At 39.7% G+C, this 13475-nt stretch overlaps 1 protein-coding gene across 3 annotated transcripts in view; it reads left to right on the forward strand.

The window, feature by feature from the left end:
* vps13a (vacuolar protein sorting 13 homolog A) overlaps nucleotides 1–13475 on the forward strand; it is a 307850-nt gene that overhangs the window by 84579 nt on the left and 209796 nt on the right. For all 3 annotated transcript variants that reach the window (XM_063068778.1, XM_063068780.1, XM_063068779.1), the window contains exons 18-24: nucleotides 3624–3825; nucleotides 4239–4353; nucleotides 4931–5067; nucleotides 8823–8955; nucleotides 9197–9314; nucleotides 11221–11362; nucleotides 11619–11703. In XM_063068778.1, the coding sequence (XP_062924848.1) occupies nucleotides 3624–3825; nucleotides 4239–4353; nucleotides 4931–5067; nucleotides 8823–8955; nucleotides 9197–9314; nucleotides 11221–11362; nucleotides 11619–11703 (932 nt within the window). The remainder of the gene's footprint in view (nucleotides 1–3623; nucleotides 3826–4238; nucleotides 4354–4930; nucleotides 5068–8822; nucleotides 8956–9196; nucleotides 9315–11220; nucleotides 11363–11618; nucleotides 11704–13475) is intronic.

Consider the following 13475-nt stretch of genomic DNA (forward strand, 5'->3'; position numbering starts at 1 on the left):
AAGCATGATGGACCATAAAACTGAAAGACATAGGAGCAGAATTAGGCCATTTGGCCCATTGAGTCTGCTCTGCCATTTCATCATGCCTGGTCCATTTTTCACCTCAGCCCCAGTTTCCTGCCTCCCCCACCGTATCCCTTGATGCACTGACCAATCAATAATCTGTCTACCTCCATCTTAATGCTTTAAGTATGAGTAAGGACTCAGCCTCCACAGCTGCCTGTGGCAACAAATTCCACAGATTCATCACTCTCTGGCTAAAGAAATACCTCCTCATCTCCTTTCTAAAAGGATGCCCCTTTATTTTGAGGCTGTGTCCTCTGGTCCTAGACTTTCCCACCATAGGAAACATCTTCTCCACTTCCTCTGTTGAAGCCTTTCAACATTTGATAGGTAGAAACAGACAAGGAGAGAGCAATAAAAAAAAAAGCAGATTGACTGAGGTGGGAGGATGGGGGTGGAGGAAGAGGCTGGAAGGTGATAAGTAAACACCCAAGAGGAGGTTAAGTGGAACCAGATAAGGGGGAGTTGTTGGGTAGATGAAACCATATGGGAGAGAAGATAGGAGACACATTAGGTTTACTTTGTTTGCTGGGCAGATGGAACCAGGTGAAGACGGTTGGGTGGGGGAAGGAACCTGGGTGGACCAGGAGAGAGGAAGAGCACTGGAAACGCAAGTTACCTGAAGTTGGAAAATAAAGTGTTTTTGCCTCTGGGTTGTAGACTACTCAGGTAGAAGATGAGGTGTTGTTGTTCTCGTTTCTATTTGGCCTAAGTTTGGCAATGGAAAGAGCCAGGGATGGAGAAGTCAACAAGAAAATGCAAAAGAGGGAGCGGGGTGGTTGAAGTGATGCACAACTGTAAGCTGTGAACAGAGTGTAGGACAGTCTCCGAGTCTACATTTGGTCCCACCAATATAGAAGAGGTTGCATTGAGAGCACTGAACACAGTCGACAAGGATGAAGGGGTTGCATGTTATCTCTGTTTGAGCTGGTAGGGCTGTTTTGGTGGTGAGGGAAGTGGTGTAGGAACAAATTTTGCCATACCTACAGTTGCAGGGGTGCAGACAGGGGATAGGATGAGGTGGACTGGCCAGGTAGGATGTGTGAAGCATGGACTCATGAAGAATGTTGGACTTGCAGAAAGGGAGAGTAAAAGATGTGGCTGGTGGTATGCTTCCATTGCAGCTGGTGGAACTGATTGAGAATGATGTGCTGGAAATATGGTTTGTTGGGATAACCAAAGGAACCAAGGGAACTCTACTTCTGTTCTCTCCGGAGATGGGCTGAGAGCAGAAGAAAGAGATATGGAGGAAATATGAGTGAAGGCTTTATCAACATGATAGAGAAGAAGCCGTGCTTCCTAAATTTTCAAAAAAAAGCATTTTAGATATCCTGGAGTGGAAAGCTGCATCTTCAGAACAGATGTAGCAGAGACAGAAAATCAGAGAAGGCATGGTGTCCTTGAGAGAGACCATGTGGGAGGAGATGCAGACATTGGTGAGTTCAATATCCATGGGAATGTATGAGGAGGTCTCTGAGAGCTGCAATTTAGCAAGACAGAAGCAAGTTTGCCAGAAACCATTGATGATGCCCCTTTCATAGACTTGGACACAGGTAGGGTTGGTATGAAGTGGATGGAGACCTGCATATTTGGAAAGGTGGAGGAGAATTGAAGAGTGCAATTCTTCATTCTCAGCAATGAGAAATGAAAAGGTCAAAAGAGGGTAAAGGGCCAGAATCCATCACGATACTGAGATCTTCTATTCCTTCCATTTCCATGCTTATGTATTTGAAATGGTGTCCTCACTTCCCACTGATGATCCCTTCTCACGTCTCCAACACAATGGGAAAATGTTGGAGTCGATTGTTAAGGATGTGATTTCGAGGTACTTGGATGCACATGATGAAATTGGCCAAAGTCAGCATGTTTTCCTTAAGGGAAAATCTTGCCTGACAAATCTGTTGGAATTTTTTGAAGAAATAACAGCAGGATAGACAAAGGAGAATCGGTGAATGTTGTGTACTTGGATTTTCAGAAGGTTTTTGACAATGTGCTGCACATGAGGCTGCTTAACAAGTTAAGAGCCTATGGGATTACAGCAAAGATAGTAACATGGATAGATTGGCTGATTGGGAGGAGGCAATGAGTGGGAATAAAGGGAGTTTTTTCTGAATGGCTGCCGGTGACTAATGGTGTTCTATGGATGTCTGTGCTGGGACCGATTCTTTTTACATTGCATGTTAATAAGTTGGATAATGGAATCTGTTTGTGGATGATATGAAGTAGGTGGAGGGGCAGGTGATATTGAGGAAGCAGGAAGGTTGCAGAAGGACTGAGACAGATTAGGAGAATCGGCAAAAATGTGGCAGATGGAATACAGTGTTGGAAAATGTATGGTCATGTATTTTAGCAGAAGAATTAAAAACATTCTAAATGAAAATTCAAAAATCCAAGGACTTTGGAGCTCTCGTGCAGGATTCACCAAAGGCTAATTTGCAGGCTTCGGGGAATCCCTCTTCAGTCTTCATCCTGATGGTGCCCCACTCCTGTTTACCCACTTCTATCTCTTAACCAAGATTCACAAGCAAAATAGTCCTGGTGGACTGCCAGTTCCTTTGCCTGCACTGCTACATCTTCATCACAGGCATCCAGTATTTGTGTACCTTCCCTTACTTATCCCCTCAGTCACCCACGTCCCCCGTCTTCCCCCAGCATCCATCTTCCTTCCGAAGACACTGTTTCTGCTGCCATTTTCAATAATTTGACTTGGTCATAGAAGGCAGAGGTTGGTAGTGGTGAGTGTTTTGGATTGGAGACCTTTGACATGTAGTGTGTTGCAGGAATCAGGGATGGGTCCACTGTTTTGTTATCCATTGGATGAGAATGAAGTTTTCAAGCTTAGTGAATTTATGGATAACAGCAAATTTAGTAGTTTAGTGGACACTGAGAAAGGTTATCTGATATTATGATAAGATCGAGAAAGTGGGCCAAGAAATGGCAGATGGAATTTTGCACGATAAATGGTGGGTCCCTGGAGATGTGTTGTTTTCCTGGGGGATGAGTATGTGGTTTTCTGAAAGTAGTGACACAATTGCATGCGAGACAGTGGAAAAGTGGAGTATTATTAATGGATGTGGAAGCTAATGGTGTGTTTCTTAAAAAAAAAGCAAGCAAGCAATATTGCTAAGAGCAATAAGTGGAAATAGAATGAATATTTGGGATTCAGCACATTTTAGTGAGCCTATAACTATTACTTTTACTATCTTGATGAGGTAGATTAAACCAGAACCAAGTGAGCATGGTTCCTTTTGTGAAAGCACTTAAAGAGGGCTATGTAGTCACCTGTGATTACAGACTGAGAAAGTGTTGATTACCTATGTCACATCATAGAATATGTCATTAGTCACATGATCAGAGTAATTTCAAGACTGTTAGTCTGAAATTCTTGCTCTCAAAGAAAGGCTTGAAGTTCTGATTGTTTATCCCCAGTTAAAATTGCTGTTCCGAAATTCAGCAAATGGTTGTTTCAGTTGCATCAATGCTTATGTGTTGCATTCTGAAGTGACAGTTAATGTGAACGTTGCTTTATATTATTGTTACGAGCTGCTTTGATTTTGTAGGTTTGAAGCAATGATAAGTAGACTTGAAGTGACAGGACTTCCTTGGGAAATGCAGAGACCAATACTACTTTCGTCAGGAAATATTAAGACTGAAAGTGAAGATACCCTGCTCCAGATTATGTTTGAAACCAATCCATTAGATGAAAAAGCTGATCAGCGGCTGAGGGTGGAGTCACGTCCTCTTGAAATCGTGTATAATGCAGTGAGTGAAATGAACAGTACAATTTTAAAATATTTATGTATTGTACAAAATACTTAATTTTTGAATACATTTTGAGGGAAAATAAATCATTCCTGAGTGCAAACATATTATGAAATACAAGTTAATTGGCTGATGATGCCTGTGTTGACTCTTTATTTGATGAAAACCTTGCTAGAAATGTGAAATAAAATGGAAAATGCTGGAAGCATTCATCAAGCCAGGTAGCATTTGTAGAAAGAGAAATGGAGTTAACAAAAGTGAAGACATGAAGTGTTGACTTTGTTTTTCTTTCCACAAGGTTTCCAGTAATTTTTATTGTATATTAAGGTAATTACTGTAATTCTAGCAGGTGTACGAAATTGCTCAGTAGAAAAGTCTTTGGATACATGCAGTTAACATAATCATTCCAACAGAGAACTGTGAACAGTTTGGTGGATTTTTTTCGACCACCCAGTGATGTGCAGCTGGAGGAGATAACATCAGCAACTTTGATGAAACTTGAGGAATTCCGTGATAAAACTGCAACAGGTAGATGTTAATAATTACATTCATTTGGCTTACACTTTGAAGAAACTTTTATTGAAAGAGTTGATGTATAAAAAGGAAATGCTTGTAATCACAAAAAATACAGAATTTGGAGCATTGTATAGAATATGGGGGATAAAATAGGAGTTGGGGAGTTACTGTTCGGTGTTTTGATCTGGTCTTTGGTATGCATATCATAATTTTAGACACTGCAAGTGCACAGAGCTGGAAATATGATAAATAAATGTAATATTCATGAGGGTGAAGAAGCAGATGAAATGGGCACCCACACATGACATGTGAATTGTTTCAAAAGGTTGAAGTTCTTCTCAACTTAAACTCATTAGCTAATGAATTCCAGTGATTTTAAGTTCATTTATCACATTTTTGGGGTTGATAGGATTAAGTGTTGCACGTTCAAGGTAACATGAAATTTCCCATCACTGAAGAATGTGCATATACTTACTGAATTAGAATTCTTGTGTATAAAGTATGGTACTTGCTAGAATGTAGTAAAGGAGCCTCTCAATAAAGAATATATAATTTTTTTTTGCTGGTCTTCATTTTCTATTGTTTTCAGGTTTGATGTACGTTATTGAGACACAGAAGGTCCTGGACTTGAAAGTTAACCTCATGGCTTCTTATATTATTGTTCCACAAAATGGTTTTTATGACAAATTTGCCAACTTACTAGTTCTTGATCTTGGTAATTTAAAGGTAAGTTTGTAAAACTGGAAACATTTTATCGATGTCACCAAGTTAAAATCTCTAGAATTATTTTTTACATTTTGATAACTGCAGGGATAATTGGAAAGGTGGGGAAATCAGCGCAATGATAACATTAAGAGAAAGAACAACATGAAAACGTGCCCATTGACCCATTCCATTTGTACTGTCAACCACTCATTTGCATCAATCCTATGCCAATCCCATTTTGTTCTTCACACATTCTCATGAAGTTATACAGATTCTACCAAACACCCACTCACTAGAGACAATTTACAGTGGTCATTTAATCTACCAGCCTGCACATCTTTGGGATATAGGGAAGAACTGGAGCATCCAGAGGAAATCCATGCAGTCACAAGGAAAATACTGATTTCTAGCACAGTAAGGCAGTGGCTCTACAATATTTATTTATCAAAGCCTGTCTCCATGCAAGATTAGAAAAATATTGAGCAAAAATGCACAGAGAAATTGAGGCACTAGGGGATAAAAATAATGTCATTTGATCATAGGGTGATAAATTCATCACATTTCTATCATTTTCCTTGGATGACTAAGGAATTTAGCAATAATTGGTCAGGCATTGTGGTAGGAAGAGGAGTATCAGAGGCTTTGATTGTTTTCTGCTCTTCTTGGACGCTACATATTGTCAGGAACAGCAGAGAAGTCTTCACTCTAGCAGAGGCTAAAATATGGCTTTCTGTCTGTGGATTCTGTTTCAATAGGCCAGGGGTTCCCAACCTGGGGTCCACAGACCCCTTGGTTAGTTGTAGGGATCCATGGCATTAGGCTACTTCACATTGACTGCAGATTCAAAACATACTGGTCAAAAGTTAAATAATTTTAATGTGTCATTTTCTTTTCATCAGGTAACCAGTTTGATTGTTTAAAGCAGGGGTTCCCAATATTTTCCTTAATGCTATGGACCCCAACCATAAACCGAAGGGTCCATGGATCCCAGGTTGGGAACCCCTAGTTTAAAGGAATGCTCCTATTATATTATGAACTTTTCCCAATTGTTTTTATTAAAATGTTTGCTTCAGTAATGGGTGCATTTGTCTGTTTATAGGTATTATAGACAATACAGCTATTGATGAATGTCTAACCTGTAGTGCATATGGATTTTCAAAGGAAACTGGTTAACTATTTGTGACTCAGATTTTGTTTCAGTTGTTAAATTATATTTACAGAAGTGTGCAAAGTCATACTGCAGTTTCTCAATTGTTGTTACACATCAGTGGGATTATTTCATATCCATACTTTTAAAGTTCAAAGTAAATTTATTATGAAAGTGCATAGGTGCCACCATATACAATCTTGAGATTTGTTTTCTTGTGGGCATGCTCAATGAATCCAATAACTCTAATAGAATCAATGAAAAACTGCACCTTAAAGGGCGGACTGCCAGTGTGCAAAAGCCAAGAAACTGCAAGTACAAAAGAAAATAAAAGAAATAATGATAATAAATCAATAAGCAATTAATATTGAGAACGTGAGAATTTCAAAGTTGGTTAAGGTTTTCAACAACTGAAAGAGATGAACCCTTAGTGCATTGAGCAGTTCCTTTAGCAACTTGAAATTTGTCCTTGCTTTGTATTTGTATGAATGGTGCCCTGCCCATCTACTGTTTATCATCATGCTGTGTCCGGTTAGTATTGCACTATTTCATGCATGCTGCTCTGTTGTAAGTTGAGGATGCTGGAAGTGTGTCCAGAATTATCTCCTTTAAGTATAATCATGTTTCTTATGATAGTTAATAGTGGTCTCGCTGTATATTTACAATACCTTCCAACTTTTTCAAATTTTCAACTTCTCTTTCCCTTGAAGACCATGCTTCAATATTGAGTAACCTGACATTGGATTCTGGGAATTCACTTGCTATATTAAAGTTCAAAGTAAATTTATTATCAAATTACATATTTGTCACCATATACAACACTGAGATTCATTTTCTTGTGGGCATTCACTGCAGATACAAAAAAAACCCATAGAATCACCTGTGATAATCTGGCCTATATCAACTACTTTTTGTAGGCTTTTCCATTAAAGGGCATTGGTGTTTCCATACCAGGCCGTGATTCAACCAGTCAGTATACTCTCCACCCTACGTCTATAGACATTTGTCAGAGCTTTAGATGACATGCCGAATCTTTGTAAACTTCAAAGAAAGTAGAGGCAGTGCTATGCTTTCTTTGTAATGCCAATTATGTGCTGGACCCAGGATAGATCCTCTGAGATGATAAAATCATACGCAACAAGACAGACAAACAATCCATGTTCAAAGGACAACAATCTGTGCAAATACAAAAAAAGTTTTTAAAAAAAGCAATAAATATTGAGAACATAAGATGAACAGCCATAAGACGTGGGAGCAGAATTAGGCCACTCGCCCCTTTGAGTCTGCTCCACCGTTCCGTCATCTCTGACTTATTAACCCTCTCAACCCCATTCTCCTGTCTTCTTCCTGTAACTTTTGATGCCCTGGTTTTGAGCCTGTGGTGTGGGTCCTGAGACTCATGTACCTTCCTGACGGCAGCAGCGAGAAGAGAGGATGGCCTGTATTGTGGGGGTACTTGATGATGGTTGCTGCTTTCCTGCGACAGTACCCTATGTAGCTGTGCTCGATGGTGAGGAGGGCCTCACTTGTGATAAACTGTGTTATATCCACTACTTTTTGTAGGCTGTTCTGTTCAAGGGCATTGATATTTCCATGCCAGGCTGTGATTCAACCAGTCAGTATACTTTCCATTGCACATCTATAGCCATTTGACAGTGTTTTAGACATGCCAAATCTTTGCAAACTTCAAAGAAATTAAAGGTTTTGTCTTGCTTTCTTTGTAATGGCACTTAATGTGCTGAAAACAGGACAGATCCTCTGAGATAATACTGAGGAGTTTAAAGTTGCTGGCCCCCTTCCACCTCTGATCCCCCCGATGTCGATTGGCTCATGGACCGTCAGTTTCCTACTCCTGAAGTCAATAATCAGCTCCTTGGTCTTGCTGACATTGAGTAAGAGCTGGTTGTTGTGGCACCACTCAACCAGATTTTCAATCTCCCTCTACATTTGCTGATTTGTAACCACCTTTGATTCAGCCAATGGCAGTGGTGTGATCAGCAAAAATTATAACAATTCTGGTGACTTTCCTCTTGTTGCTCTGTTAGAATCTTGGGCCTTGCACAAAACTATCATGGTACCTTCTTGACCTTTATTTTTAAGTATGTTATAATAATTAGGTTAAGCGTCTTTATTTTGAATATTCATGATTTTTTTTATCAGTTTCAGTCTTAATCATATATGGATAGCCTAGTCTTTAGCAGTCGTCTTAAAATTTAAAATGTTCAGTAAAAAATGTGCTTTTTCTATCTCTCATCTTTCGGTTCTGAGTATTCTGTTTCGACTGACTGCTCAGCTAGTTTAATAGACATTCATTTGCTGAAAGTCGGTATCCATTTGAAGTAGCAACTAGACTTGGATGAAAGTAAGTTCTTGCCATCAAAATGGGTAAATAGTTTTGGAGAGCTTCAGGGTCTGATGTGAACAGTGTTGCATCAGCTCCAACTGCAAATTCAGTGCCCATTAAAGTTGCGGCTTTATTTCATACAGATTTATGTATTTAAGCATTTTCATTTGAGCTTACTTGGCTAAGTGTATTTTATTATGATTTGGTTTTTTTCCCTCTTCTATATCCAGATAGGATAATTCTTTGTCTTGCTAAAAATGCAATCATAATTTTCATCTTTCTCAGATGGTCAGTAAAAGTCGTGCAAATCTGCCACAAATCACAGCTGGAGAAAGCACGTTGGAGGATATCATGGCCAGAGCCTATGACTGTTTTGATGTACAGCTGAGTAGTGTTCAGCTTCTCTATGCTGAACCAGGTATGTATTTGCTTAAATGTATAAAGGCTGCAGAATTATTATCCGATTATTTTTGTAGCTAAGGGATATATTTATGAACTTGTTGCATGTGTTGAGTGATAATTAGCTGCCATAGTTTATTCGTTAATTTTAAACTAGTTTTGTATGAAGTTTGATAGATTTTGAATTTCACTCTCAAGGAAAAGTTATCTGGCAATTATTGAGGTTAAAGATGCACTTAATGAAATTTGTTTTGATTCAGAGGAGGACTGGAAGACAGCTCGAAAAACAAAAGAATCCTCTCAGCACATCCTGCAACCCATGGATTTAAAACTTGAATTTTGTAGAGCAATGGTGGTCTCTGATGCAAGAATGCCAAAGTACGTATATATTTATTCATTTGAATGAAAACTGAATAACAGATATCTTATGGCACTGGCCCAAGCAATCCTTGAAGAGGCAACAGCTGCCCTTTCACCACCTCCCATGCCAACAATCAAGGACCCAAATAGCTTTTCCAACTAAAGACAATATAGATTCTTTGACATTGGAGTAATCAAAGCCAATGGAGTGATTGCTTTGTGGTGTATTTTTGTTCAGTCCACAAGGGTGATCCTGAGCTTCTGTTACCTGGCACTTAAATTCTCCATTCCGACCTTTTCTGCACTGTTACAAGGCCCAATATCACTTGAGCAACAAGATCTCATCTTCTGTCCAAGTACATTACATCCTAATCACTATATATTAATGATTTGGATATAATTAAATGTATGATCTCTTGTGTACCAGAGTATCAGCTTGGAGTTTTGAGGACTGAAAGCATCACAGTCTTCTGACTCATTGATGCAAGAAAAGTCCTCCATATAAAATGCAGAAACAGACTTGCAGAGCCATGGGCATCTGCATGGGCCCCAGTTATGCCTGCCTTTTCGTTTTGTAGAACAGTCTATGTTCCAAGCCTTCCCTGGTAATGCTCCCCAATTCTTCCTTCACTGTGTTGATGCTGCTTCATGCACCCATACTGAAATCGTAACTTTCATCAGTTTTTCCTCTATCTTACACCCTGACCTTAAGTTCACTTAGCCCATTTCTGGCACCTCCCTCCCCTTTCTCATTCTCTGAAGACAAACTGTCTACCAAAGTCTTTTATAAACCTACTGATTCCCATGACTTCCTGCCCTGTCATCTGTAAAAACACACTTCCCTTTTTTAGTTCCTTTATCTTCACCGTATCTGTACACAGGACGAGGCTTTACTTTCCAGGATATCAGAGATGTTTTCCTTCAAAGAACAGGGTTTCCCTTCCACAAACAAGAGAAAATCTGCGGATGCTGGAAATCTGAACAGCGTGCACAAAATGCTGAAGGAACTCAGCAGGCCAGGCAGCACCTATGTAAAAAAGAAAAGTGCAATCGTCGTTTTGGGCCCAAAACTCTTCGGCAGGACTGGAGAAAAAAGGCTGAGTAGTAGATTTGAAAGGTTTGGGGGTGGGGGGGGGGTGGGGAGAGAGAAAGAGAAACGCCAGGTGAAATGTGGAACTTGTAAGGGGAGGGATGAAGCAAAAAGCTAGAAAGTCATGTGGCTGTATCCCGACAGTGGAGGAGGCCATGGATGGACATATCGGAATGGATTATCTTCCACCACTGATTTTGCCTCACCCGCATCTCCTCCACTTTCCAGACATTCTCACTCATCCCATCTTCGCACCACCTTAACCACACCATAAGTGGTCCACTTTCCCATCCTATCAGATTCCTCCCTCTCCAGCCCTTTTACCTTTTCCATCTACATAGTTTCACTTGTGTCCTTCTAACTATTCTCCTTCCCTCCCTACACCTTTTTTATTCTGGCGTCTTCCCCCTTCCTTTGCAGCCTGTAAAAAGGACCTTGATCTGAAATGTCAAATTTTTATTCATTTCCATAGATGCTGCCTGACCTGCTGAGTTCTCCAGCATTTTGTGTGTTGCAGAAATGTTCTTTTGGTTCTGATTGTCTTCTCATTTCATTTAGGCATTCCCCAGTGACAATTAAGTTAATTGATCAGAACATCAAACAATACTCAAAATGCAACCTAACCAGAGGTTCATATAATTTTTAACTTAAATTTTAGAATGCTGCAGTAATTACTTTTTCATCATTTTCAACCAAAATTGAACTGTACAAATGCCTTTAGATCTTTCAACTAGAAAACTAAACAATATTTTTGAAACATTAAAATCTACTATCATTTTAAACAATGTTTTTCCCAGAACTGTTTTAAGTTCTTCCTGTTATTTCTTCAAACAGATTTAAAGTTTATGGTGGGCTTGCTCTACTTTCTGTTCACATCTCAGACCAAAAACTTAGAGGAGTTCTAGGCTTGATAGATAGTATTCCTACACCAGAAAGTCGTTTACCACCACAGCAGCCATCTTTAAAATCCAGACAGGTAAGCTTGAATTATTATCAATGGAATTGAAATTCCGTAAATTGCTGATGGTTTGTTCATGAAATGTGCTATTTTTTGACAAGCTTTTCAATGTTATGATAATTGTAAAATATCATTCTGAAGTGAATGATATAGGGGGGGAAAAAAGCTATCCAAGAGAGCAATGCTTTTTCTCCAAGATTTACCTGACATTTTAAATAATATAATTCATGCTTGATTGATTTTTTTTTTCTGAATATAATCTATTTAAATACAGAAGCTGTCTCCTGATATGACGCCCCAGTCTGTGCAAAAAAGAGCAGTACATAAGGATCTGTACTCTTCTGTTCTCAGTATGACAGGTGAGATTTGCTGAAATACTTGGGGGGAAAAATTTGCTTTTCACTGTACATTGGATACCAATCAGGCTGTATCCCTGAAGCTATTAAGGAATCTAATTTCATCGTAATTTTTTTAAAATCTCAATTGTTTCAATGCCTATAAACTTCTGGCATGTTGCATTCAATACTCTGACATTCACAGAATAATGAAAGCTGCACCAAATTCCCTTTCACTGTGAACATTAGTTACTTCATTTTGGTCAACGGTGAGATTGCCTAGTTACATCTTCATCTATAATAACTATAGCACATTTTATAGTTGTCTCCAAACTGTCCTAAGAACATTTAGTTATAGTTAGCTAACTAACGAATTACTGCTGGACCTTCAAGCATAATCTTATTTAGACGGGTACTTTAAACACAATATCCACTATACTATATGAATCTTAAGTTTTAATTAAATTGCCACAACATAGATGTTTACATTCTGTACCTTGAATATTTTTGATTACTTGTGCATTAATTTTGTTAATAAACCACTTGACTTTGCCTGCCATTTGTTCATCTTCATCTTTTGCTTCTCTTCTGACCTACACCATGCTTATGGTGTGGAACAGTGAATCATTTGCACTCATCTGTTCTTGGGTTAGATTGAGCATTTTAATTTCAATCACATCAGGATCCATTCATCTTGCAGAGCCCAATCAATACACTGTCTTTGATTGCACAGTGCATGGCAATCTTGTACAGGTTGGGGGATGAGCTGCAGAATCATCACCCAATGTGAGCATGTTCAGTTATCATGGCTGAGTCAAGTAGGGTTACCCCCTTATTCTAATGGTCTTGTGATCAGGCATCAATACCAGTAAACATGTGGCTGTTCTACTGTATGTGTTAAATCTACTGAATTTATCCATGCTTTTTGGCTGGTTTCTGTGTATTTTCTTTCATATTAAGTTTACTCTTCTAAACTGCCTTGCAACATTTTATGAAGTAAATTACGATCTTTTTAATCAAACTAATCCAAAATTTCAAATAATTTGAAAACTACACACACAAAATGCTGGTGGAATGCAGCAGGCCAGGCAGCATCTATAGGAAGAAGTACAGTTGACGTTTCGGGCGGGGAGACCTGAAATGATAGAAGACAGGAGGGGGAGGGATAGAGCTAAGAGCTGGGAAGTTGATTGGCAAAAGGGATACAAGGCTGGAGAAGGGAGAGTATCATAGGACGGAAAGCCTTGGAAGAAAGAAAGGGGGAGGGGAGCACCAGAGGAAGATGGAGAACAGGGAAGGAGTTATTATGAGAGGGAAAGAGAAGAAAAAAAATATTAGGGATGGGGTAAGAAGGTGAGGGAGGGGCATTAACGAAAGTTAGAGAAATCAACGTTGGAGAAATCGGGATACCACCACCAAGCACATCTTTCCCTCCCCCCCCCCCCCACTTTCTGCTTTCTGCAGGGATCACTCCCTTTTCCATTCATCCCCCCCCCATCCCTTCCCACCGATCTCCCTCCTGGCACTTATCCTTGTAAGCGGAGCAAGTGCTACACTTGCCTTTACACTTCCTCCCTCACCACCATTCAGGGCCCCAGGCAGTCCCTCCAGGTGAGGTGACACTTCACCTGTGAGTCTGCTGGTGTGATATACTGTGTCTGGTGCTCCCGATGTGGCCTTCTATATATTGGTGAGACCCGATGCAGATCGGTGAGACCGTTTCGCTGAACACCTATGCTCTGTCCGCCAGAGGAAGCAGAATCTCCCAGTGGGCACACATTTTAATTCCACGCCCC

Source organism: Mobula hypostoma, chromosome 16 (genome assembly GCF_963921235.1).
Source record: "Mobula hypostoma chromosome 16, sMobHyp1.1, whole genome shotgun sequence".
NCBI lineage: Eukaryota > Metazoa > Chordata > Chondrichthyes > Myliobatiformes > Myliobatidae > Mobula > Mobula hypostoma.